The sequence below is a fragment of the Barbus barbus genome (genome assembly GCF_936440315.1).
Source record: "Barbus barbus genome assembly, chromosome: 42".
In the NCBI taxonomy this organism is placed as follows: domain Eukaryota; kingdom Metazoa; phylum Chordata; class Actinopteri; order Cypriniformes; family Cyprinidae; genus Barbus; species Barbus barbus.
The window spans coordinates 18,037,344-18,065,263 of record NC_136720.1 but is presented as its reverse complement, the minus strand read 5'-3'; the positions used below and the strand labels follow the sequence as shown (position 1 = coordinate 18,065,263).

Here is a 27,920-nt window from a genome sequence, read left to right as displayed (position 1 = left end):
TTAAAACAGCTTAATTGTACCCTGAATAGTGAAACAATGTTTAATATAAATTACATGTTAGTCTTTCAAATTTTGGTAAATAACATCACATAGTGCCGGTTTTGGCACTTTGATTCATTTTGCATAATGATGAAATAAACTTGTCTTAACTGAATTTTCTAAATCAATTGCACCTTTCTGGTTATCCTGAAGTATCCAGTCAAAGGAGCCATGATCATCATTTTGAGGACAACAATAGTGGCATATGTGGAGAAGGCCAGAAACACATCATTGCTCATCTTTTGAACAGGTTCATAAAACAATTCACCCTTTACGCCATCAAATTTACAGCACAGTTTACTGAAACCAATTCATTTGCAGGCCTATGTTGAAAAATGTCATACCATCGAGTTTTGTTTAGTAATATATCTGTTATTAAACTTGTTTATTCAGACTTGGTACAATTTGTCATTTTGTGAACCGGTTCAACCAATTCATTAAAAAGATCCGACTCAAAAGAACGACTCGGTCACAATGCGGACATTGCTATTATTGAACACAAAAGTTATGCTTGAAGAACTTCCGATGTACTCATCAAGGATTATATTTTCACACCTTTTATCGAACAAAATCATTACCGACGCACTGTTTCAAAGTAATTTGAGAAACTTCCCAGTTTCCACAGTTTCCCAGGTTGGGGGGGGGGGGGGGGGGGGGGGGGTATTTTCACCCTCAAGTAGACAAGACAAGACTGCAAAATAAAAAGGTCCCCTTTAAGCAGTGGAAAAAAGCAGGTTTGAGAGCTTGGAATGCATCCTAAAAAGCCTGTTGGCACTAATAGCAACCCTCTTTTTAATGCTGAGTCATTGTGATAACGACTTGTTGACTGTTAACAAACATTTGTTAGTTGAGACAGTGAAATTACAACAGCACCTTCACAGGCGCATGTGTAAATACGTTGTACAGATTTGATTATGAATTGCATACAGTTTAATATGAAAAGATAACACCATGCAGGGACAATAAATGATATAAAACAGGCCTCTCCTGTTCTGCAGTGCTACAGTGTCTTTAGAGAAGCAGTGCTGTGGTGAGCACCCTGTAGGCCATTGAGAAAGTTGTGATCATTCCCACCACCCAGGACAGAGCTCTGCTAGGCTGGGGCAAAGACAAAATGTAAGATACAGTGTGGATGAAACGTGACCCCACAAAGACTCGGAAGTGCAGCAGAGCTGTGGAGAGGTCTGGCCCCGTGAATGCATACAGAAGACCAATCACCACAAAAGGAATGATGTTCTCCAGGTCATTTTGATGGCACCTGTGATTCAAAATGGCAAAAATCACTGAGAATACTCTCACCTAACTGGTTAAATGAGGATAGATGAGAACTTTGCTATTACCTTCGGACACGTTCTACATCAGGATTGGTCTGGAGCATCTTTTTTCTCTTCTCTGGATCTTTTGTGCCCATCGCTGTGTCCTCCCAGTTTGAAAAAGCCTGTATGATGAACAGAAAGACATTAAATATAGGCCTAATACACAGGAGCAATAATATAAAACCATGCCATTTAGAAAACAGGAGTAATGATAAAAATAACTGGCATGCATATATTTTCGCCTTATTTGACGGTCAAGTTAAATTTCAACATTACGCAAAACGAATCAGTCTTAAGTCACTTGACATTTTTTTGTTGTAATTTGTATAAAACTGAAATTTATAAACCAATTGTACCTTTCTGGTCATCCTGAAGTATCCAGTCAGAGGGGCCATGAACATCATTTTGAGAACTACAATAGTGGCATATGTAGAGAAGGCCAGGAACACATCATTGCTCATCAGGTCAGCCATTTTGCCAAATTTCCTACCAAGGACATAGAATATTAAAGAACACCAACAAAGTAGGGCAAAAACAACAGACAGAGATATCTTAACACATGCAAATGTTCAGGTAGGAAAATATTCTCCTTTATTCACTGTAGCCTAATAATATATCTACCATGAAATCTTGAACAATATGAACCTTTACGCAAACAAATATTTACGATTTGTTTTAGAACACAGTTTATTTAGACCAATTCCCTCAAGTTTTGTTAAGTAGCCTACTGTGTGTTATTAAACTTGTTCATCAGATTAGGTACAATTACACGTTTTGTGAAACGGTTCAACCAATTCATTAGAAAGATCTGACTCAAAAGAACGATTCATTCACAAAGTGGACGTCGCAATTATTGAACAAACAGTTGAATGCTTGAGGAAATACCACTGTACTAATATCAAGATCATATTTTCACCTTAAAGTCAATACCGTTATTTTCAAATCAAAGAATTTCAAATCAAACAATGCGCCGTTTACACTTGAACATATTTACACAGCAAGTGCGCGTAACTACTAGATTGTTTACTACTTAGTTTATTATATAATCGCTACTCGAGATCAGTCGCGTGCAGTTTAAACCAAATGTTTACAGGATTATATTATTTAAAATGCAGCAATAACAACATACGACAACAGGAAAATGTTGCTCCGCTTACCTGGGTGACGATTCTTGCGAATGACAAGTGCTTGTTCAGTGCTTTGAAATCTGAAATAGTCCAGTTTAGTTATTGCGCAAATTCCCGTAGCCTATAGACAGCCTACTTGGACCAGAGCCAGCCCATTGCTCCTTTCTAGCCTGACTGCTTTCTTTTCTTGTAGTAAATGTAAGGTTAACAGGTTAATACTTTGGAGTCTTGTGGATCAATGATTAATCCTAGTTTATTTTGATCTACAGGAAGGTCTTCCAGCCAAATCAAACATAACTGCTGATTCCTTCTACAGTGCATAACACTGCTGGCAAGTACAAGCTTGCATTTTATGGTGACTCCCTAAGCCTGTTTGTCACGTTATGTAACAAGAAGGAAACAACCCACAGTTTATCATGAATATCTTGAATATAATCTCTGCTTTTTACCCAGGCAGTTAAAGTGTGCTTCTATGAATAGTCACTGTAACACCATAAGAACGTTTTATTCCCCATGTAATCACAACGTACTTTTATGACCACTTTTATACAGATTAACTGTATGGGAGACTGTTTTGGCCACAGGATTAAAAAAAAAATAATAATAAAATAAAATAATGCCTATTTACTTTTCATCTCACAGTTCTGAAATTTTTCTTACAATTCTGAGTTTATATCTCACAATTCAGACTTTTTCCCTGCAATTCTAGGAAACTGAAAAAAAAAAAACAATAATTAAAAAAAACAATTGCGGCTCACAAAGACCCTTTTTTATAAAAAAAAAAAAAGTCTGAGAAAAACTTTTCAGAATTTTGAGTTTGTCTCAATTCTGAGTTTGTATTTAGCAGGTCTTGAGAAAATTAAAACGTTGCAATTACTTTTTTATTTTTTATTTTTTTAATTCCATGGCTTCCACTTTACTGAGATGGATCACAATATCTAAATAAAACAAGGTCTGAGGGAAGTTTTATTTCAATTTAAAATTAAACAGTTTTCAAGCTTTGAAGTTATCATTTGTAGCATACATGAATTTAAGTACTGTCATAACTCAGCAATTAATTACTGATTTATCTACCACAAGTATATCACAAAACACTTGTAGAAATTAAAGTGCTGGTATGACACCAGCAAAAGCAAGGTTATAGGTTCCACCCCAGTCTCATGAGAAGCTATAGGAAATTTTGAGAAAAAATAAAAGTTGATTGACTGAAGTCACAATTTTGACAATACAAATTATTACCAGTTTATACGAGAGTAGTTTTTTAAGTTACTTGGGATAAAAAGCCTGCCAACTGAACAAATATACATTTTGTGTTCTTCAACTTCTATACAAATATGCCTCTTTTTTTTTTTTTTTACGTCAGATGTTTTCAGTGTTACACTGAACGCCGCATGGTGCACTAATGGTATCTTGTAGCTATGTGTTTAAGATATCTGCTTCGTTAGGCCTAATTCTGTTGACTGCACACATAAGGCATCATGCCATGTAATTGTAGGCACTAAAGAGATCCAGTCATTCTTTGCTCCTGTCATCTTCCTCTGCAGACTGTCTTCGAAGCGAGAATTTAGCCTTGTCTCATGCTGAGTGAAGAGCAAGACGTCTTCTCCCTCCTTACAATTACACCACTGTCACGCTAAACAGCTGCACGTCATGTTGCCATTGTGCTCGTGTTTTTGTAAGGCATTGCAGGTGCGAGCAACATCCTTATCGCTGCTGGAACATATTCTGGTCTTTACATATGCATGAGCTGTACGAGAAAGTGCGGTGCGGAGAACTAGTTGATAAAGAATGTGGACTGATGAGATATTCTCCTACTGACATGCTGCCATTTGCCGGCTTCTCCTAGTAATATGTTTTACCTCGTGTTTACCATTCCAGGGAGAAATGTGGGGCTGTGCTACTTTGCCAGAGGAGCACATGAGAGATGTCAGTCAACGTGGGACAAGGGATTTAAAGGTGTCGTGCCGCAGTCAGAGATTTAACAGTATGGTCTGTGTCAGGTGTCAACATCCTCACCATCAGAATAGTAATGCTGCAAGACACATATCATTAGTGTTTGATTTGCACCTCACCTGAAGAACGCTAACTGCTTTTTCTTTAGTCTTAGAAGTTTCACATTTATTTAAAAAAATAAAAAAAATAGACTTTGAACACTGTATGGCTGCTTAGTGTAAAAAAAGACTTCTTGGCTCTTCAACACTTTTGCATTTATGAATTTCAATTATATGAAATATTTCTATCAAGTTGAACTTGGTAATCTTTAAGTGGCGTACATATTATGAATTCAGAATAAATACAAAGTATTTAATTACAAACAGCAAAGTATAAATGTTTAAAACTTTTACAATACAGTTTGGTAAATGGAAACTTTTATTTGCTTTGGCATTAATTGAATGCATTTTATACATTACAAAGGTAAGCATCGAGCACAACTGTTCAAAGGTCAGTAAAATCTTTTTTTAAGAAATTAATACTTTTATTCAGCATGCATTAAATTAATCAAATGTGACAGTAAATAACATTTATAGCATTATATTCATAAAAAAAATCCTGGAAAAAAGAATGCATGATGGTTTCAACATTGATAATAATAAGAAATGTTCGTTCGTACTGACCGCCAGAGTCCCTCGTGACCAGGATGACTTGGGATACTCCCCTATTTAACCCCGTGACTTCCTGCAGACTGTCCCTATAATCTTCTTGCGTACGTGTATTACAGGTCGGAGAATATTAAAGGAAGACATTTGGAATCCGTTTGTCAGCTTCGCAAACAAATCAGCTGTTGGTGTTTCGCGACTATGCGTCCTCCAGAGGCTGCATCGGGTTCAGTTGAATTCATTGAGTGTGGTGAGTTGTTACATTTATGCTCGGGGTTTGTTTTTGTTTTCCCCTGCATTGTTTGGTAGCTAGACAGAGTGTTTTCGCTCTGTGGCGCTGCCGGATAGTATTGTAGTATCTCACAGCTGTACGAGACCGCATTAAGATTGGGTGCGCTCTGTTACGTGCGGTATCCGTGTGTATCTAGCGGCTATAGTAGTTGATACTGCTGAGTGCGTGTAGACTTCGTTATTGCATACAATTTTATATATATCTATATATATTATTATAAGTATATACTTATATATTGAATACGTTTAACATTACACGTATATTATAGTGTTGCTAATCACGCTGTGTGTGTATATATTATATATATCTGGGGATGGTCAGAGTGTTTTCACTCGGCTTACAGAAATTTCACCTGGGCTAAGATGGAAAAAGTATCTCATGCCTGCACATTGTGCATAGCCACTCTGCAAAAGGATGATGGGCACGACTGTTGCCCTTCCTGTTTAGACTCGGAACACCTGAAACAAGGCCTCACAGAGGATGCCTGCATGAACTGCAGAGTTATGTCTTGGGAGAGGAAGACTTCAAGGATAGCTATGGTGGAGGGACTCTTGGGTGAGGCGCTACCAACACCACCACCATGTAAATCGGCAACTAAATGTAAACATAGCGAAGCAACGGGTGCTTCGGCTGGTAAACGATCTAAGGAAGACCCCTTAACTAAGACGGTGGATGTGTTAACTGCTGAGTTTTCTCAGATTAAGGCGTTGCTTATGAATTTGTAAACGGGCGAGTCAGTTGAAGCCCCCCACTCTGGAGTCACCCATTTCTGAGGACGATGTCATGTCGATGGCTGCTTCTCACACTCAATTCTATGACAAAGAATAAAGGGAGGTTATATCGGAGATTCAGTCCCAAGTCTCTTATGATGAATCCCAGGATACTGGTAGGGGATCTGCAGAGGGTCCAATGTCAGAGCATGAAGTGGTGAAGCAGGCTCAGATGCCTAAGGTTGATCCAATTATCACCTCTTTTGTTCTCTCTCCAGAGGAGGTCTTGAGGCCTAATGGCCGTTGCCCTCGGCCTCAATGTCGGATTACAGATGATCTTCTCATACAGGCACATAACACGGCGGCGTGTATGGGTCGCATTGGCAATTCTCACTCCCATCTTATGTTGGTGTTGTCCCAGTCTCTTCAGTCTTCAGGGAATGATACGCCAACCCAGGACTTAAGTGATGCTACATTACAGTCAATAGCATTCATCTCACACAGGCACGCCGACAAGTCTGGCTCACACAATCACCCCTGTCTGAGGCCTGTAGGAAAACTCTGAGGGGCCTTCCGGTAGTCCCCGGACAGCTCTTTGGCCCAGCTGCGCAACAGACACTAGAGCGCAGTGTACAGGCGAATCAGACCAGACAGCAGTTTGCGGACTTGAGGAGAGTTACACCATCTCGCTTACAGTACAGGAAGCCCCCTATGGGCCGTGAAATGCCACGCTCTCAGTTTTCAGCAGGCCCAGCTGATATTCGTAGGAGCCAGCCTCAGCATTTGGAGCAGTCTCATAGAGTAGAACGATCTGTCCAGCGGTCACGGGGACAGCAATCATTTCAGGCCCCAAAGGGCAGAGCGCCTGCCCAGCAGCCCCCCCAGGAATGCAAGAGGCCAGGGACGCAGGACCTGAAGGTCTGCGGCCGGCCATCGGACGTTTTTCTCATCAGCAGCTAAGTTACTGGGAAACAACAACCTCAGACCCATGGTTATAGCAACTTTAACTCAAGGGTAAAAGCTGCAGTTCCGACGGCGGCCTCCCACTTTCAATGGGGTCAAGATGACCACAGTTACAGATCCCAACAACGCAAATTCCTTAAGGCAGGAAATAATACAACTCCTAGAGAAGGGTGCCATCGAACCAGTAAAGTGGTCAGAACGGCTCGGTGGGTTCTACTCAATATACTTTATAATTCCAGAAAAAGACGGCGGGGTAAGGCCTAAATTCGTCCTTCGCTCCCTCAACAAGTTTCTGAAGAGATTACCATTTTGCATGTTGTGCGTGATCGATGTTCTCCAGGCGGTCAGGCAACAGCAATGGTTCACCACGATAGACTTAAAGGATGCTTACTTCCATATTCCAATTACTCCACAGCACAGGCAATTCCTCCGCTTTGCATTCCAGGATCAAGTCTATCAGTTCCGAGTGCTTCACCAGGTGTATGGCAGCGTCGTTGACTCCAATACAGGCCAAAGGGCTTCAGGTACTTCCATACCTGGACGACTGGCTTCTTTGCTCCCACTCTCGGGAGCAAACAGTGGTGGAAATCACACAACTGCTCTCCCATATTGCTTAGCTGGGCCTGGTTGTGAATTTCAGCAAGAGCCAGATAACCCCAACTCAGTCGGTGAAGTTCATAGGTGTTATCCTGGACTCACAATTGATGAAAGCTTCGCCATCAGAACAGCTGGTGGACAATATTCCTCTGCTCCTCCAGTGGTTTCAAACACAGGCCAGGCTACCACTCAGGTATTTCCTCAGACTCATGGGTATACTGGCAGCAGCAGCTGCTGTCATACCGTTGGGCCTCCTTTTGCTTCGTCCCTTCCAGAGATGGGTGAACAGTTTTCATCTGAATCCCAGTGGGCACAGGAACAAGTTGATCAGAATTACACAGCAATGCCTTCTCACACTGAAACCATGGAGGAGGAGGTCATATCTGATCAAAGGGGTTGCTCTGGGCAGGATTCCCTCTCGGCAGGGGTAGTCCAGACCGATGCTTCTTTTACCGGCTGGGGCGCAGTCTGGCAACACAGAGTGGTCAGAGGGCAATGGGATTCCCGGCAAAAGGAGGAGAATATAAATACCCTGGAACTACGAGCACTGCTACTGGCACTGAAGCACTTTGCGCTGAATTTGGAAGACAGACATGTTCTTATCAGGTCAGACAATATATCAGTGATTTATCACATCATCCATCAAGGGGGCACAAAATCCAGCCAGTATCTTCAAGTATTACAGGAGCTGTTGACCTGGGCCTTCCCTCGGTTGGCGAGTATCAGAGCAATGCACATCCCAGGAGTGACAAATTTGGTGGCAGATTTCTTGTCACGCCACAGACCTCCGTCGGGAGAGTGGAGACTTAACCCAGAGGTGGTGGAGATGATATGGCGGCAGTTTGGCAGAGCGGACCTCTTTGCCTCGGCAGCATCGACCCAGTGCCCCCTCTGGTTTTAACTAGCAGAGGAATCCAGTCCTCTGGGGCAGGATGCTCTAGCCCATGACTGGCCAGGTCAGTTTCTATATGCCTTTCCCCCTGTACCATTGATCTTGGCAACTGTTCACAGAGTCCTTCAGGGACACCACAAGCTACTGCTAGTAGCGCCAAACTGTCCAGAGAGACCCTGGTTTCTAGTGATGTACAGGCTCTTAGAAGGGAGCCCTGGAGCCTTCTCAGGAGGAGGGATCTCCTCCACCAGTTGGGAGGTCAGATTTGGCACCCGAATCCAGAATGCCTACAGCTCTGTGTTTGGCCTCTGAAGGGCCAGAACCACTTTTGAGAGTCTGTGATCAAGATGTACAGAACTGTCCCTTTAAGCGACATCTGTGCGGCAGCTACATGGTTGTCTACAGACACATTTTCCCAATACTACAGGATTAATGTGGCTGCATGGATACTTTTGAAACAGCTGTCCTGTTGGGACCCTCAACTTTTTAGAGGTAAACAGGACCTCCTCGTGACATTGTGGTTATAAGTCATCGAGTGTGAAGCACTGCCTCTGGCGGTCAGTAAGAACGATCGTTACGAATGTAACTTCTTTCCACCCCGCTTACGAGGAGGCACACGGGTGGCCACGCTCTCCTTTTGCGCCTCCCTATGCTAGGAGCCAGCACGCGGCAGGGGCTGCTCTCGCCCAGCAGCCCCGAGAGCTGGAGAGCGGCGAGGGAGAAACCGCTGGAATGCCGCCGCCTGCTTCCCGGCCTCCTGGTGCCTGCTGACAACTGAGTCAACAGTGTCACCAAATAGGCCAGAAGGCGACAGCGGGGCGTACAGGAGGAAGACCCTGTCGCGTTCTTTAATATCTGACAGGGTCAACCACAGGTGCCTCTCCGCCACCACCAGGGCTGCCATAGAACGCCCAATGGCACGGGAAGTCTCCTTGGTGGCGCGGAGAGACAAATCAATTCCCTCGAAATTAAATAAAATTGACACATGCATATAACAACATTTCAATAATAAACATATAAATGAAAAAAACTAAAATAAAAAGCGATACTTCTATCCCTTGCCGGTGTCTCTGCCCGGTGGAGTCGCACGGTAGAGTTGATGGTCTTTACACTCTTCGGTCTTCACACTAAGAGGGCTTCACACGACCGCTGCCACGGTATAATAACCTTTTTTTATACCAATCCAACAAATCACCATTTCAATTCAGCTGGACCCACTTTCCTGTTTATCAACTAAAAATGGCCAAGCAAGTGTATACACTGACAAGATACGCGATACAGTACGAGATCAAACGCGATTTCAGCAACTCTCAACACAGTAAACAAAATAAGCGTTTCCTAGCAACGGCAAATGCGCTAAACACTGAGACAAGTAAATGCACTTACAAGCTGATTTTAAACTTCCGCTGATAGACTGCTTCTCTTAAAGACTATTTCATTACACTGCCTTCTGCTGGCGCTTGAACCCACTTTCCTGTTTATCAACTAAAAATGGCCAAGCAAGTGCACACACTGACAAGATACGCGATAGAGTACGAAACCTGGTTGCTATGGTACCTGGGGTGGTTCCTAGGGTGTTGCTAGGTAGTTTTTAGTTGTCATAGATCGTTACTATGGAGTTTCAAAGAGTTCCTAGCATGTTCTTAGCGTGAATTAGCACTTAGCTAATGACTATTAGCATGTAGCTATGCACTGCTAGCATGACTAACATGTTAACAAGTCCAGTTTGCTAGCATGAGCTGATAGACTGCTTTTTGATATCAGCTTTTTTTTTCTCCTTTAAAAAAATAAAATCAATCAATCACAGCTTCAAGTTATTTAATGCCTTTCCAAATGACATTCTAAGTTTATATTTACTGTTTAAGTGGCATTTTGCAACAACTCTGGTAGGTTATAGCACACAAATCCTAATAATACATGTTATTGCGAGATCATTGATGTGAGGATCACATGAGGCAAAGCAAAACAGGGTAACTAGGTCTTTGGCTGTACAATCTCTTGTTGATTTGTATAATTCACTGTTTTAGAGCGAGACAGGGAAGGAGAGCACTTTTACGAGAGAGTACCGAACACAAATAATGCAGTATGATTTCCCAAAAGGACCCGTTAATGGCCAACACATGAATTGATCTCTCACCAGTCTCACCAGTAATTGGGATGCCGACTGTGGTGTCACTTTATTGATTTTTCACTGGTAGCCAACTTGCACCCGGGTTGTTAGGACAACGATGACTAAATAACAGCCAGACCAATGATCTTAATGCTAGGAGCCAAGCACAGCTATTGATTTCATTACTGAATGCCTCCTAGCCTCCAAGCACATACATTTTTATATCGACCCAAGGCGGCGTCTACATTTCTTCCAGCACTGTCACATGCACTGTGCCTGGACATTCAAAAGCAGAACGCTGAGTTCGTACAAATACTTGCTTCGGTGCATGTGTAAGCCATAAATTTCACATAATGCAATCTGCATGTGAAGGTGACCTGCTTTGACAGGGCTGGCAGATGTATGTTGCCAAAACACATCTACCTCTGTTTATTACATGGTTCTCAAGAATACTTGATTCTGATTTGCTAACAGTGGCATTATGCAAAATATTTTTTCATAATGAATTACTAAACAGTATGTTTGACCACTGGCCATGTCAACTTAATGGTGCTACCAAAGTCCATTGTTTCTTAAGTCTTATGGCACTGAAAAGGCCTGTTTGTACTCGTCGCAAACATATTTGTACATTCCTAAAAGGTATATATATATATATATATATGGAAGAGTGTAAGCATTTCAGAGAATATTATATATGCATGTACATGAACAACTTGCTATGGCAATGGGAGCTTAATGGCAACTTCAGTGACGTGAAGACACCAGTTGATTGGCTGTTATTTAGATTTATTCCACCATACTGCAGTTTATCCCATTCATAGTAATAGTGAACCATCTTGATATACTCTTATATACTCTACTCTCATATTATTCTGTGCTCTCTCTTGTCAAACTGATGCAAGGTAGAATAACTAAGTAGTGCCACTTTGTGACTCAAAACAGCTGACTGCTGACCATAAAACTATGAAAGCCCATTTCCATTACATAAAAAATAAAATCTTGGTAATATGAGTTAATAATGAGATTAAAAAAAAAATCTAAATTATGAGATATTTGTAATTTTAGTATATGTTGGTCATAAAACTACGAAAGCCCATTTCTGCCACATAGGAAGGAAAAACTTGGTAATGTGAGTTAATAATGAAATAAAAAGTCAAAATTATGAGATAAAAAGTCAATTATGAGAGAAAAAGTCAAAATTATGAGATATTGCAGTAAGAATAGCCTTGGAGAACTTGCAATTTTAGTACGGTCATAAAACTATGAATGCCCATTTCCGTTACATAGAAAAGAAAATCTTGGTAATATGAGTTAATAATGAGATAAAAAAGTCAAAATTATGAGATATTTGTCATTTTAGTATATGCTGGTCATAAAACTACGAAAGCCCATTTCTGCCACATAGGAAGGAAAAACTTGGTAATGTGAGTTAATAATGAAATAAAAAGTCAAAATTATGAGATAAAAAGTCAATTATGAGATAAAAAGTAAAAATGGTTAGACAGAATTTTGAGGCAAAAAATAAATACAATTATGACAGAAAAGGTATGACGTTTTATCTCATAATTGTGACTTTGGGGTATCTAATAATTTAGTCTTTTTATGTCATAATTACAATTTACCAAAACATGATCTTTTTTCTTATGTAGAAGTACTGGGCTTCCATATAAAACCTTAGACAACAAGAAGCATACAACATTTTTAAAGATATAAATGGCAAAAATGGTAGGCCAATAAAATAAAACGAGCAAATCAATCAATCAACACTTACCTTGACCATTCATTCAGGATGTCCCCCGCCTGTGGTCCAAAATGCTGGGATAGGATCCAGCCCCCTGCAACCCTGCAAAAAATAAAGCGGTATGGCAAATGAATGGATGGACCTTGCTTAATGTTAGAGATTTCCTTTGTTCATCTGTACTGCAACTGCAAGCATCTTGCAATGATACCTAAGCTTATACCAAAAGGTAATATCACAGAAACAACATAAAAGCTTCTGCTTAAGAATCTTGTGTACTCCTAAAAGTTGTCCTCCAGCTCTCATAGGCATCTGTTAAGTTATTTCAGTGTTTAATAATCTATCCATCGACAATGACCCTTAACTAGCAGAGCCATTAGGAAAAGAGCCCACTTGTTCTACGCTTAATTACGGCAAACACTGGTGCTCATTATCGTAAAGAGCTTGTTTCCCCATCAGCTTCACCTAAACTCTGAGTTTAATGGCAAAATTAGTCAACCTGCACAATTACTAATGATCAATTATGAAAATCAAACACACAAATGCCAGTTAAGTGGAGACTCAAAAGTCACTTTTAGAAAACATTACAAATCTACTCATGTACATATTTCAAAAAGCACTGTATCGAAATATGTCTGATGCACTTGGAAAGCATGGTATTTGGAACGGGTTGTGGGTTTGAATCCCAGGAAACACATACTGATAAAGTGCATCTATAAATGTTTCAGCCAAGAAAATACATTAATGGGATTTACTAAGAAACAGAAACAATTCTATCATTCGAAAAATCATATTGCTAGTGTTTATGATGCTTTTAAATTCAGCTAAGCAGTGCAGTGGTAACTAATATTCAAATTTTCAAAACGGCAACTACAGGCAAAGTTTTGCAAAACTAAATATCTCAAAGTAAGTATTTAAGTCAATGAACTCTCTGTTAATCATCTCATATTTCCGACAGTAGCTTGACACCTTTCCGTGGCACGGGCCTACGAGTGAGTTACGTCAGAGTAGTCATGGGCAGAAGGTCTCATATCGGATATGGCTCCGGGTTGCAAATTAAGATAATTACGTACTGTGAATTCCTCGATAAGTGGCCCTCCAAACGCAGACGATACCGTGTTCACGCTTACTTAATGCACAAAAGCGAGTGCTCCTGCTAGACGTAACGCTTGGGCCTCGGCGCTCTGCAGGAGGGCTCGTCTCATTAGGATGCTTATTTTAACGAAGCGTCTCTCCACGCTGCAGATCACCGCGTGGCCCCATGGATCTGCTCTCCTCCTCACAAAGGGAAATAAATCTCTTTTCGGCAGGATAATTACCAAGATAATTTTATCCGTAATGATGCTTGTCAGTCAGGAGAGCTGATGAAATTAGAGATGTTCTTGTGTAAGGAAAAAAAAGAGAAAATCCCAGCAGATTTATCTGTCAAGAATGAAAAGAGATGAATAAAGAAACTAGCAAAAGAACTTTCTTGTCTTCAACCTTACCCATAATGGTGTTCAGATGAATCTTATACAAACACCAGGGTGTTCTTAAAGGAACTGTTCACCTAAATGTGAAAATTCTGTCATTAATTCATAGAATTATATAGAAATTTAACTCCTTCCATAGCTCAAACAGTACAGCATGGTGAAAGGTCATGGGTTTGAATCCCAAGGAAAATAAAAACTGATAAAATGTGTAATATAAATGCAATGATGCTTTAGATAACAGAGTCTGCCAAATTTGTGGATGTAAATGTTTATATCCTCACCCTTATATTTTTCCAAACCTATATGTTTTTTTTTTTTTTCTGCGAAAGTAACATTTTTGCAGCTCTTGCCACATAGTTGATAATGACCATATCTGTAAAGCTCTAAAATGCACCAAAACATTTAAAAAGGTGCACAGATGGTTCATCATGACTGATGCACAATAATTCATGACTTTTGAAGTCATACAATGGCTTTGTGTGGCACTGGTTGCATAAGCCATTTTTAAATAAACTGGAGCATTGGCTAGATTCAATGTTGACATTATCTGTGAATAATTTTGAACTTTTCTTCACAAAATGTTATTGTACAATTTCTTAAGACCTTTTCCGATAGCACTCAACAAACCATTTTTTTCAAAACAATCTTTTCCTTAAAAAAAACCCCACTTCTTAACTAGACCTGGTCTAGCTTGCAGGAATACAATTTGGTAAAATTACTTATGTGTTACATGCTTGGTTTATTTCTTCTGCTTTTATCCTACAAGCAGGTTTGGAAAAAATCATCTGCTAAATTAATAAGCATAAAGACTTATAAGTCTTTATGCTTATTATAAGACTTGAAATATAGCACATTAGTCAAACAGACTGCCGTTATGCTAGGTTTTGTTGGAGTTGACTATGGAAAATAGTTTTTGCCACAGTGTGCAAAAAGGCAATTGTGATTTTATATCTCACAACTGCAAATTAATTTTTCACAATGTGATTTAAAAACTTTCTTAAAATTACCTTTTTTATTATTCATAAATACAAGTACTTTTATACTTGACAGATAAAATGTCAAAAGACCAAAACGTTTGTCAAACATCAAAACAGTAAAAAAAATTATTATATATATATACAATTTGTACAATTTGATATTCATGTAATTAATTAACTAATTAATTAAATATATTCCTGTTCTGTGAAAAAAAATCATAGTTTTGGAATGGAATGTGTGTGAACAAATGATAACAGAATTCTAATTTTTCAGTGCACTAACCATTAACCATTAATCTTTCTAAAGTCAGCTGAAGTATTGAATAATTTTAAGTAACAGAATGAATGACCGTTGTTGACTTTACATTAATGTTGGTGTTAGAGATAAAACTTGGCTGGTACATAATAAACGTCTGCTTTCCATCAGTGGACATCACATATATCTTGACACTTCATTTGCTGTTCACACACACACACACACACGGCAGTAAACTTGCAGACAGGCTCAACTTTATAGTTAAATGCTAGGAAAAGCTGGCACAGCCTTTTAACCACAAAAAAAGCACTTGATCGCAACATAGAAAGCAAGAGAGCCAATACTTACTCTAGTGGCAGTGCAACAGCACAGCTTTGATCTTAGATGTGATTTCTCTTAACTTGTCTGGGCTTTCAAAAAAGGGCTACTTAAATTATTTCAGAGATGCCGCTTCTCTCCGACATGCCAAAGGTAGAGCCCTCCTGTGGATTTGGAAAGATAAAAGGTGCTCAAACAGACATCACGACAGGTGTTATATTACTTAGCATAAGCACTGCCAAGCATCCCTTAAAGGAATAGACATCTTGTGTTTTTCCCTTTAAACAACAAAAAATTAACAGTGAGGAATTGGGACCCTGCTCTTGTGTTGTATCACTCAACAAAGGCGCATGAACAATCGCTTATTATGTCAAACTTTGACAATGACAGAATTGGAACAGGGCTTCTTCAGCACTCCATCCCCCACTGGGAACCAACCCCCCCCCCCAACCACACACAACTCCAGAAATAAAGTTTACTTTCCTTGTCATCTGAAATTACATTTGCATTTGCCGAGCATAGCAGTCCATTACAATGGAAACCAAGAGGTTTATTGTGAAGCATATGAAATATCGTTAAGGTTGGCCATCATGTAGACTAGCTCATCTTACTTATAAAAACTGCTATGTGTTAAGTTGTTCAGAGATTTGTGTAAATATTATGTATATTCCCTTACATAAGTACATTAGCATTAAAGTTCATCAGCCCTTGGCGGAGTAACTATGCTCATATTCAATACAATTGCAAATATGATCTTGTTAATTGAACTTTGTATAAGCAATAAGCAGTAAGTTAAGGCTAAGTTACATTTTAGAGACAATATTTACTGTATTTTTGCTTCACAAATTAAAAAAGTTAACCATGAAAGCAAAGCAGATCCACTATAACAGCACACAGTGTTTCATTCCATATCAAATCAGTTGAGTGAATTATTCAATGACATTATTCTTACATAAATACAGTCATTTGTTTTGTTCTGGAATGAATCAGTGTTTACTAACATATTGGTTGACTGAATGAGTCATTGACTCCCTCATAAATACAGTTATTTGTTTCATTCTGGAATGAATCCGTTTTTTCCAACAAATTGTTTGAGTGAATAAGTCAATGACTCAATCATAAATACAGTTATTTGTTTCATTTTGGAATAAATCAGTGTTTTCTAATGAATGGGGGTGAATAAGTCAATGAAACATTCACGATGACAGTCATCTGCTGCCACCTACTGGCGTAACAATGTAATACAAAATTATGTTATATGTGTCTTTCTTTATGTTATATGCGTTATGTGCGAAAGCACCTTTCTCAGGTTGGCAGACCACTTCACCAATAAATGTTTATATATATATATATTCAATTAGCAAATCAACTCAAAGACATCACTGATGGGCTGCAACTTTTATAAAATAAAGGGAAAATTTCTATAAACTACAAAAGTTGGCATCACTCTAAAATATTCTGTAATGTTTTGCTTGTTTTTCGTACTAAACTTCACCTCTATGGCTGCAATAAAACTTCAAATGACTTCAAACGTGGAAGCGCAGACAGGATGAAGTCTGCTGTGGTAAAATTAATACACCTAAAACAGAGTCATTAGCAGGAAAGGGTTCACAAATTAAAGCTGTATAAGGGACTAAAGATCGATTGTGGGGGATTTCGGCTGGCATCACAGCGTGAGAACGGCAGTCGGATGTTTGCCGCGCTGTAAGGAGGGGTCTGGATCATACGTTAACCTCCATTCGGTGTGTTAGCTGGCGGCCCCAGCCATTGACAGGAAGGAGCGGGCTGCCAGGGCATTGATTGATTAATCAAAGCTAATGTTCTTTTGATCAGCAGGGGCTGCCCTATTAACCAGCAAAGGAAAGAGGGGGAGAAATGCTCCATCTTTTATTTACCCGCTCGTGAGGTCCCTTGTTGACTTCCATCGCTAACTTCAAAGGAGACTGTGACAATTCTGTCAGAGTTTTGACTGATAGAAAAAAAAAAGTTTTATATGTATTTTCCCTCGACAGTAGATTTTGTTTAATCGTTTCCAGCCTCGCTCGGTTTTAATATGTGTCGAGGAAGAGAATACAAGTCTCATGTTTTCTTCATGACTGTTTCCTTTCTCGTCTAGTTGTCTAGTGGGTTGTCCTCTTTTTCGCACTGTGCTATTTTATGCCATGCATTGCCTGTTACAAGGACACCCAGGGAAATTTCATGCAACTTTTTGTTGTTTGCTATAATTTATCCCCTTGTTCCAGGTTGGAGTGCACAGACTCTCAGTGTCAAGCATGTGTTGTGAGAGGCCTAAAATGACAGTGTTTGACACTATATACAAACCTCCCCTAAGAAAAACACTATTATTCATTTGTCTGATAATCTTGAATATTTACAAATCATTTCAGAGTTAGCGTTAATACATTTTGTAACAGAAAATGATTGATTGATTGATTGATTGATTGATCGATCTTAATACTACATCGTGTTTAATTTTTTTGTTTGTTTTATTTACATTTTTAGATTTAAAAAAGTTATAGTGTGCAATGGGACAGCAGTTTTGGAAACTAGAAAATTACTTTGTAATCAGCTGGTAGTTAGTTCAGAGAAAAGGTCTAGCATTTATAGTATGTACACACATTTTATATATGCGACCCTGGACCCCAAAACTAGCCATAAGGCTAAATTTTCTGAAATGTATACATCAATAAATGAATAAATAAGCTTTCCGTTGATGTATGTTTTGTTAGGATAGGACAATATTTCACCGAGATACAGCTATTTGAAAATCTGGAATCTAAGGGTGCAAAATCTAAATATTGAGAAAATCTCCTTTAAAGCTGTCCAAATATAGTCCTTAGCAATGCATATTACTATTCAAAAAGTAAAGTTTAGATGTATTTACAGTAGAAAATGTACAAAATATCTTCATGGAACATGATCTTTACTTAATATCCTAATAATTTTTGGCATAAAATAAAAATCGTGATTTCCCGTGCGATTAAGACTGGTTTTGTGGCACAGGGTCACATGTATAAATATATAAGGGGGAAAGGGTAGCGGTGTGTGGCCAAGTATGGTGACCCATACTCAGAATTTGTGCTCTGCATTTAACCCATCCAAGTGTACACTCTGTAGTGAACATACACCCGGAGCAGTGGGGAGCCAATGATGCGGCGCCCGGGGAGCAGTTGGGGGTTCGGAGCCTTGCTCAAGGGTCTCACCTCAGTCGTGGTATTGAGGGTGGAGAGAGTGTTGGTTATTCACTCCCCCACCTACAATCCCTGCCGGACCTGAGACTTGAACTCACGACCTTCAGGTTACAAGTTCAACTCTCTATCCATTAGGCCACGACTGCCCGTAAGGTGCAAATTTATATAATAATTAAAAAATTATAATTACTGCCACTGCTACCATATGTTTTGAAGTTTCAAATAGGTATTATTATATAACCTTTTATATTATATATGAAATGTAGTGTCCTTAATTGTTCTATTTATTTTTATTAAGTGTATATTATTATTATTATTATTATTAATTGTCAAGGCAAAAGGCACAACTTTATTTGATTGTTGACCAATAATAATTTCTTGTTTTGTTTGTTAGCACAGAAAGATAATTAGTTACCGCTACATATTTATTTTGTATTCATTCTTCTTTTGTTTCTCTTTTTCCTTCCGCTTATACTGGGGGTGTCGCGGGGAGATATAGACATCTGTCAACTGCTAGTTGTGTGGCTTGAGCAAGGCTCAACTGGTGAGCTGTTAGTGTGTCTTTCACTTCGTCTATCCAGCGTAGTCTTGGTCTTCCTCTAGCTCGCCTTCCAGAGTATCTGATGTTGTAAGCTCGGAGTGCTGGTTGATTGGGTGACATCTGCATGAGGTGGCCAAACTATTTTGTTCTCTGATTCTCGATGTAGCTTAGGACTGATGTTGTTCCTACCATGTCTCTGATCTCTTCATTTCTGACCCTGTCTCGTCTGGTCTTGTTGACTGCTCTCCTCAAGCATTTCATCTCACAGGTGGTCAGTTTTCTCTCGTGGACTTTTGCACTGGTAGGTGAGAGTGGGTATGAAGATGGTGTTGATGAGTTTTGCTTTTGTACTAAGGCAGATGTTGGGGTGTTTAAGGAGCGGGGCAAGCTGGTAGGTGATTTTTTTATATATATTTACAATAATTTAGCTACTGATAATATCTAAAACAATACAAAATCATTTTTTAAATATCTGAAAATAAAAAAGACATTAAAAATACGTTATCAATTTTTAAACATCACAAACAGAAAGTTGGACATGGATCCAATTTGTAGAAACAAATTATTCCTAATTACGTTTGTGAACATGAATTGTCATCTCATAATTACAGTAATACCTGGCATAAACACCCTTTGACTATTTTCACAATATAGTGTGGCCTCTTGTACCTCAATGGTTAATAAAACTTGTGCTACTGAGTACAACAACTTTAACTAAGATAAACTCAAAAGAGCCCACAAAAACGTTCACCTCAAACTGAAGGGCATCTTCTTGGCTGCAGCACACGTTTGTGGACACAACAAGACAATCAGCTGAACACCATCCCACCCCAGAAGGGACGTTTGCAGGCCCTGTGGCTTTTCATATCATGTTCAAAGTTCCTAAAAGTACACTGGTTCCTTTCTTTACTTCCAGATGAAGAGAGAGACACACCTGAGTATAGACTAAGTGAAGTATCCTTCTCCGTTTTCTTTCATGTTGGTTGACTCTCAAAATGATGAGCAGGTGGAAAACTGAAGGTCTTTTTGCCGGATCCTTGAGGTTCTTAAGCCTTTCGAAGGTCTCTGAGGGAAACGGTTATATCTCATATTTAATAAAAACGTTAAGAAGCAACTCTCTCCACACATATACAAACATACACAAGCAACTTAAAACACAAACGCCACTTACAAGTTGTGTGAAGTCGCCTTTGTCTTTGTTTTTCCTCTTTTGTTCTCTTTGGCTCCCCTCCCTTTCTCATTTGAGAGCTTGTTTCCTGCTCAACCCCTGCCCTTGAGTTTTTTCCAATGTCAGCGCACACTTCAAACACCAGCTGACAAGCTCAGAAGAGTCCGCTGAGAATCCCCATTCCAAACAATTATTCCGACTCCTACACGCCGGCAGATCTCTTCCCAGCATTACGGCTAATAAAAAGATCCTTTTGACCTGTCGACAATGCAGTGGACTTGCTGGTAAATTTGCCCCTTGTTGGTAGGTCTGAATATAATAATGCTTACATATGTTTAATATATAAGAACAAGCAGCGCTGATGCTGAATTCTAGAACTGAGAACGCCTGAAGAACATGTTTGGGTTGCGTTAACTCTCTCTCTCTCTCTCTCTCTCTCGGTATCTTCAACCTTTGGCAGGCTTCAGGCAGTGACTGTACCTGGGAAAGTTTTGTTAAACAAACAACAGACTTTCATCTTGTGAAACTAAATCATTTAATATAGATTAAAACTGGGTTAAAGCACCTCAGGAAACCTGTCCGCAGTCAGGGTGTGTGAATGCAGATCCACCGTAAGCGACGACCGATGAGCTTCTCTAGAGATGTTCATGTGAAGAACCTCTCTACAAAAGTGCACTCTTAAAAATAAAGCCTCCAAGTGGAGGTTTTAACAGCGAACCATTTTGATTTCCCAAAGGACCTTTCAGTAAACAGTTCTTAAAAGAAAGATTTTTTTCTGAATGAAGAACATTTTAAAAGTCCACTGTATATTTTTGAAATGGAAGAAATGGAAAGGTTCCATGGACGTTGAAGGTTCTTCATGGAACCATCAATGTCAATAAAGAACCATTACTTTTATGAGTATAATCTGAACCTTTTTAGTCTCGTTTGATTTTACTCTGGGAAAAGTTTCCCCAAAAGCCTGGATGTATAAATTTAAAATAGGCAAATTGGTCCAATCTAAGCACATTTCATGATGTGCAAACCTGAATTTTAAAACCATTTATAAAATTGCTCAAACGGCCTCACAGGAGTCAATAATTACACTCACTGATTAGAACCAAGACGATCAATAAAGATCACCGCCATGTTTTTGGAGTATCCATCCAATGTTGTAATCTGCAAATAGAGCCTGATCTTTTAGTGCCCCTCCCTGAAACTCATCTCCACCACCTGAACCTCCTCTGCAGCCTTTTTTCATTTATATGGAGCACAGACAATTATTTCCATATTGATTGTGCTGAAAATGTGGCCTTTTGTTTGGTAAAACCCAAAGCCAGTCTGAAATATGGCCTTGTTAATGTATATCAGGTTGTAGATATTCAGTTTCTCACTTATGAAGAGCATGAGGGCTTGAGTGTGGTCACTGCAAACACCAGTTATCAACTAATAATAATATTATGTTCAGGCAGTTGTAAAAGGCCAGAGAAAATGTAATGTTCAAAAACTAAATAATTCATCCAATGGATTCAATTGGCTGAGACAACTTTTAATGGGTACTCAATTAAGTGCCTACTTAGAAATGACAGACGCTTATTTTAATATATCTTAATCATGAAAAATATGTAAATTATTGCAGTTTCCAGCTGAAATGAACACAGTGGTAGTAAAACACCAATATTTTTTTTTTTATCACACACAAAATAAAACAGGGGCAGATTATTGATGTAAAGATAATACAGACTCTTCATGCAGTTCCATGTACAATACTATATAATGACCACAAAACATTTATCATAGCACATGATTCGTAAACTAAAGTTTGCAACACATAAATATATCCGTATGTATGGATTTTATGACATTGTAAACTTGCTCGGTAACTCACCTGGTACAGCACTGCACTTGCTTCATTTCTTGCAAAATGTGCAAGAAACAACGCAATAACATTTTGTAGAAATGTCGCCACATTTGTAACAAGCTAACAGTGCAGCCCACTAGCTTAGCATAATGCTAACTTGAAAGGTTTTTGATTAGCTGAAAAATGTTTTGACCTGGGCAGGACATTACACAATGTCAGATGCAAATGTTAACATAGATGATATAGCAACAGCTAGTGAAACTAGCCGGCTAATAGCTAGTAATTGATTATGTGTCCGGAACAATATGGAGGATTTGCCTAATAAATTTGCATAAAATTAAAACTAATCAACATCTTTTAGCTGTGATTCACAATAAACAGTATATATCACTTATTTAAAGCTTAAAAGAACATAGTTAAACAAACGTTTTCATCTTTTATGTACAGTTTTCGATTATCAGTCTTTTACTTGAATGAGGATTTATTGATATTGGGTAAATGCCAACAGTTAAACTCACATTAGTCTTTGTAAAAGCCATTCACTTTCCATTTCGTCAGCCACGTAGCATTTTAATGGATTATAAATACTTGGCTGATCTGTCGATGACAAATAATTTATCCTCTGCATATCTGGGAGAGATCAAAGCTAATTAACTTTTTCTCGTTAATTTCAGCTGCAGCGTTTGACAAGTGTGGCTGGAGCTAAGGCTCTTCGGAGAGTCAGACATCAGACTGCCAGTGTCAGGTGAGGCCCGAACGCAGATTTGATCTCATATACATGTATTCCTTCACTACTCGGTCGCTAGGGAGCTCTGTGCCAAGGTCAACATTCAAAGACAACTGCACACAGTGAGAGACACTCCTGCACGAGCGGCGCTGCGCAAACCGTGGCTCTTTTGTAGTGCGCATCACAGCAGCATCAGAGGGTTCGGACTGACACTAGTGAAGTCCCCGGATAGCAGCCATCGCTAACGGTTTCCATCCCCTTCACAGGAAAACTAGTATACGTTCTAATTGCATCATTAATATCATTAGAGATTAATTGTCTTCTCCGCCTGGTTCACTTTTACTGCGTTGATGAGGCGCAAAGTGCAAGTTTTGATGACCTTCAACCCCCTAGTGAACAAAAGAAATCTTTTCTCCAGTGGCTGAAAGGAATTTCTTGATGTGTACTTGAAGGACAGCTTTTCTTATGTGCAGGATTAATTTTCCAAAACTATTATTCATTCTAGCTGTCCTTTTAACCTTTCTGGCAGATCTGTTGCTTTGAAGGAAATATTAAGTCTGAGACCATGAAAATCGAAGATTTAAAACCTAATATAAATCTGGAAAATACTGACAGATTTTCTTGCAGATCATAAACCAAATAAAAAAAATAAAGGAGCACATTTAACTGAAATGAAAATAAAATTTAAACAGCTGTCCTTTTAAACTTTCTGGCAGATTTGCCACTTTGAATGAAATGTTTTCATTCTTATTTCATCATTACCTAATTTAAACCTGGAAATATTGACAAATTTTCTTGTAGATCAGATCAGATTACAACAAAACAAAACAAGCAAAAACAAAACAAACAAATATAAGATGAACACGTATAAATGGTATGAAAAATAAAATTAAATAATTTTATGTAATAAAATACAGTATATAATAAAAAAGTGTCCCAGATGGAGAGGATCTGGCTGTCAAAATGAAAATGTGAATCTTCAAAACAGATAAATTTTTTCAGTTTAAGGCGTTAAAATTATTTAACGTCGTTAACGCAGGGGCGGGGCCTAGGATTGGCCACCCCACTCATAATTGCTAATTCTGTCTATTTTTTCTTGACAAGAAGTTCAGTTGCAGAACGTCTTTATGAGCACATCAAACAGGATACGTTTCAGACGCATGCTTCAACTTCACTTCAGCGTCACTTCAGGCGCGAGTCAAACGAGCACTGTGCTCGCAGTGCGTGCTCTTCAATACACATACAAAGGTGCCCGCATGCAAAGTCTGTATCATTTCATATCAAATCGCGAAAGAAACTACGAGCATGCAAGGTTGTGATCAGTTAAGTCATGAAGTTACCAAAAAGGCGATTAAAGCTGTCATAAAAGTGTGCATGCATGTAATATGTTATGAGTTACATTAAGAACATGTCTCTGAAGTGGTTTTCAAAACTGTCCTGGGGCATCCTAGCACTGTCTCCCTCATCTAACACCCAATTCAACTCGTCAACTCATTAGAAGAGACTGAAATGGGTCCGACCTGAAATGGGTCAGAAAAGGTGATGAGAGTTGAGAGAAAATACGATGAGTGTCAGAACCGTGTCATGTTAACCCTTGTGCATCAATAAAAAAAAGTTACACTTAGGTCCATAGTGGACAAAAATGTCCATGTGAAAAAAACGGTCATAAAAATTGGAAGCTTGGGAGCAGAGACTTAAGTGTGGTCTCATTTTAAAGAAGACCCATGGCAGATTATTGTTTTAGTATAAAGTCGAAGTATGAAGTGTAAAAGTTTAAAAAGCAAAATAAAAAAAAAAAGGTTATACAGGTTTAAGTTTATGAAAATGATTTATGAACAATATCTTATATGCGCTTTTATGAATATTTTATATAGGAAACATGTTGAACTCTAAACCTAGAAAAGAAAATAAAAAAATCTGCTAGAAAATCAAAGCCATAAATCTAAACAAGTTGTGTTCCAAATTTGAGGTTGATATCTCAAAAAATGAGCTCTCAGTAAGATTTTGTTTGGACGCAGTACCAAATTGTCCCCATTAGATGCCAGCAAAACTCTGCTGGTGCACACAGTGCTTGGATCTGTGATTTACAGTAGAGTTTTTCTTTATCAAATATTAAAAAAATTTATGACACACATACAAACCACACTCTGACATCTATACCAACACACCTACACAATTATAGCTGCATTATTTATCCAATTGGCTCTATAATATGCAGAAGCAGAAAACAGGAATAAAGTGAGTATTTGCTTTATAGACCCTTTATAGACCAAACCTGAAAAAATGACACCATCTGGTAAAACTTAAAAAAAAAAAATATTTTGAAGCCTTGCCAACAGAATGAAAGCCTATTAACAAAAATTGCATCATTTTACAGTTAAACGGCACTGCGATTAAAAATAGCAGTGTTAATGGGTTTCAATGGGGATATTTTTGTCCTTAAGGTCCTGAGTGTGAGTATTTTTTGTACGGAGGGTAAAAAAAATTTTTTGAAGGAAATGAGGGTGAAATATTAAAATTCCAATAAAAATAAACACCTGAGCCAAAATTTATGCAGTTGGCATTAACACAGGCACACTTATAACAAAAAACAAAACTGAAATGGACAAAAATGCCCATAAGGTCGCACAAGGGTTAAAGAAATAGAAGCCAAAAATAACCTAATAACCAGCTGCTGTGATGTCTATTCATCAAGAATAAAAGAAAAAAGAGGAAATCAATAACTTTGACAGTTTTAAGGATTCATCTGTATTTAGTTTAGAATTTAGTGTTTGATGACTGTATTCCATTTCTGTATAGTTCTACTAAGGGGCACAGGTAGATAAAAAATGACATTTATTATAATGGTTTAGTGTATGTGAAGATTGTTATAAGTTCACTTAAATTATAAGTTATTTTTAAAGTCTAATAAATGTTAAAATTGATAGCTCTTAATTATAATGTAAAGATGAATGGCTATTGTCAATGGTTAAATATTAGGGGGAAACATTTTCATAGGGAAATCAGTATGAATTTGTATCAGTGCTGGCCTTCAGTCATAAAAAAATAAAGATGCCATTAAACAAATATTAAAAATATACTGTCTTGATGTTGTTTGTACATTCATTTGAATATTGAATGTGAAATTATTGCAATATAAAAGTATATTTAAAACTTTTAACTAGGTGGGATTAATCGCGATTCATTTCAGAAAAATATGCAATTAATTAGTTGTTGTTTTTTTATCGATTGACAGCACTAAATTATATAAAAAGAAAGATTTATTATTGGAGGAAAATAGCTATATACAGCTATTTTAGCATAACTTGACTGCCCCTTAACTATATTAGATTATGACGAGCATGTAACTTGCAAAATCAAGTTGTCAAAAGCAGGTTCACCAACATGGCACACACACCATACACATATAAATGGACAATCTCAGTTTTGTCAAACTCCAAAATTGAGGATGTCAAAATAAGCATGTTAACATGCAATTGACACAAAACTGTCAGGCCTCACTGTCAGCTCAACAAATGTTACCAATTATTCATAATCTCACCGCCTGCGTTTCGAAGACAACTTCTGACATTCTGTCACAGATCTTTTACAGTCGTTTTGCTCTCTTTTGTCTCTCAGTATGTTCAAATTCAGCAGCCGAGAGATGACTTGCCAACGATAAGCAAAGGCACGCTATCAGAATGAGTGCAGCACAGCACTGGATATTTCTGTTTAAGCATCCTTGAGCAACTCTCAGACAAATGAGAGGAACATAAGATGTGTGTGTGCTATTAATCACACAGAATAACATGTTTCCATAGCAATTGATTACGAGCTAGGCTGGTGTTGCCGCTGGGTAATATGTGAAAAGCACACGCACAAACCTCCAAAATCCTGGCCTGTGATGAATGTAGTTGACAGGTGACTCACGTGTCATTAAAAATTATTTTATTAGCCTGGAAACACCACCCTGAGCGCACCATTTTTCACAACTGCTTCAAGGAACAAAGAGAAAGAAAAAACATTTATGAATAAAACAGCAGAAAAGCAATCAATCTGAAGAAAGACATTTGTCAGCAAGTGAGTGAGTGGCGACCAGCTGACAGATTCAGTCAGATTGTTTCAGAAACCGGGTTACTGCCACAATATACAAGAGCGTTTGCACCAGCCACCTAATCTATGCCACACGTACTGGATTAAACATATATGACAGATCGACCCCATGTGCGTTAGTTTATTATTAATAACCTGGATTGATAATGCTGCCAATGTCAGACTGTCTCGTGTTTCCCCTCCTCTCGTGCCCATATTTGGTCTTCCTGTTCCTGTCCTCGTTCCCGTAGTCCCCAGCCCTGTGTTTAATTACTCCTCACCTGTTTCTGTTCTTCCTCATTGATTTCCCAGTGTTCTTAAGCCCTGTGTCTCCCCGTCTCCAATGTCCTGTATTGTTTGTCTCAACCTCGATTTCCACGTTCTGTGTATTAGCTACAAATAAACAAGGTTTATTTAAACGTTCTCCTTGTCTCCTGGATCCTTGCTCCCAGTGCAACGTGACAGCCAATCGGGGTCCAAATTTACTTTTTGCCACAGCTGTCAATTGTCAGGAAAATAAGATCCATTTTCAGTCCATAAATACACTCATAAATATTTATTTATAATCATTAATCATAATTCATAATCATCAATTATAAATGTACTATTATTACTATTAATAATAATAACAACTTTGCATAGTTTAGATTATGTACTCATTAATTTTGGAAGCTTTATGCAAGGAAGAATATTCCACGTAGCTACGAAAATTGACAACAAAACAAAAAATGAGTTAAAAAAACTGCAATGAAAACAAAACAGCAAAAGCAAAACAAAAAACATTCAAAACAAAAAAAAGAGCTCATAACTGACATAAAAATAAAACAAAATACCATAAACAAAACAGCTAAACAGCTTACATTTCACTGCTGGTTATACTCTGTATAATTGTGTGTGACAAATAAAATAAAATCTTGAAAATAAATGAAGGTGCTCATGAATTGTAAAAATTATTTTGCATCATTTATATATTTTATA

General features: G+C 38.4%; 1 protein-coding gene across 2 annotated transcripts; it reads right to left on the bottom strand.

The window, feature by feature from the left end:
* Window positions 1–22: 22 nt before the first annotated feature.
* LOC306861718 (microsomal glutathione S-transferase 1-like) lies at window positions 23–20,398 on the bottom strand. Of its 2 annotated transcripts, XM_079404138.1 has the most exons (8): window positions 20,308–20,398; window positions 20,071–20,201; window positions 15,435–15,568; window positions 12,415–12,486; window positions 2,513–2,562; window positions 1,712–1,841; window positions 1,380–1,477; window positions 23–1,297 (listed from the first exon to the last, which is right to left on the bottom strand). In XM_079404138.1, the coding sequence occupies exons 6-8, from the start codon at window positions 1,826–1,828 to the stop codon at window positions 1,051–1,053; spliced, it is 462 nt and encodes a 153-aa protein (XP_079260264.1). In that variant the 5' UTR covers window positions 1,829–1,841; window positions 2,513–2,562; window positions 12,415–12,486; window positions 15,435–15,568; window positions 20,071–20,201; window positions 20,308–20,398; the 3' UTR covers window positions 23–1,050. The 2 variants fall into 2 exon arrangements, with proteins under 2 accessions (XP_079260264.1, XP_079260263.1); XM_079404137.1 differs by lacking the exons at window positions 12,415–12,486; window positions 15,435–15,568; window positions 20,071–20,201; window positions 20,308–20,398 and having other exon boundaries at window positions 2,513–2,869.
* Between the last annotated feature and the right edge of the window lie 7,522 nt (window positions 20,399–27,920).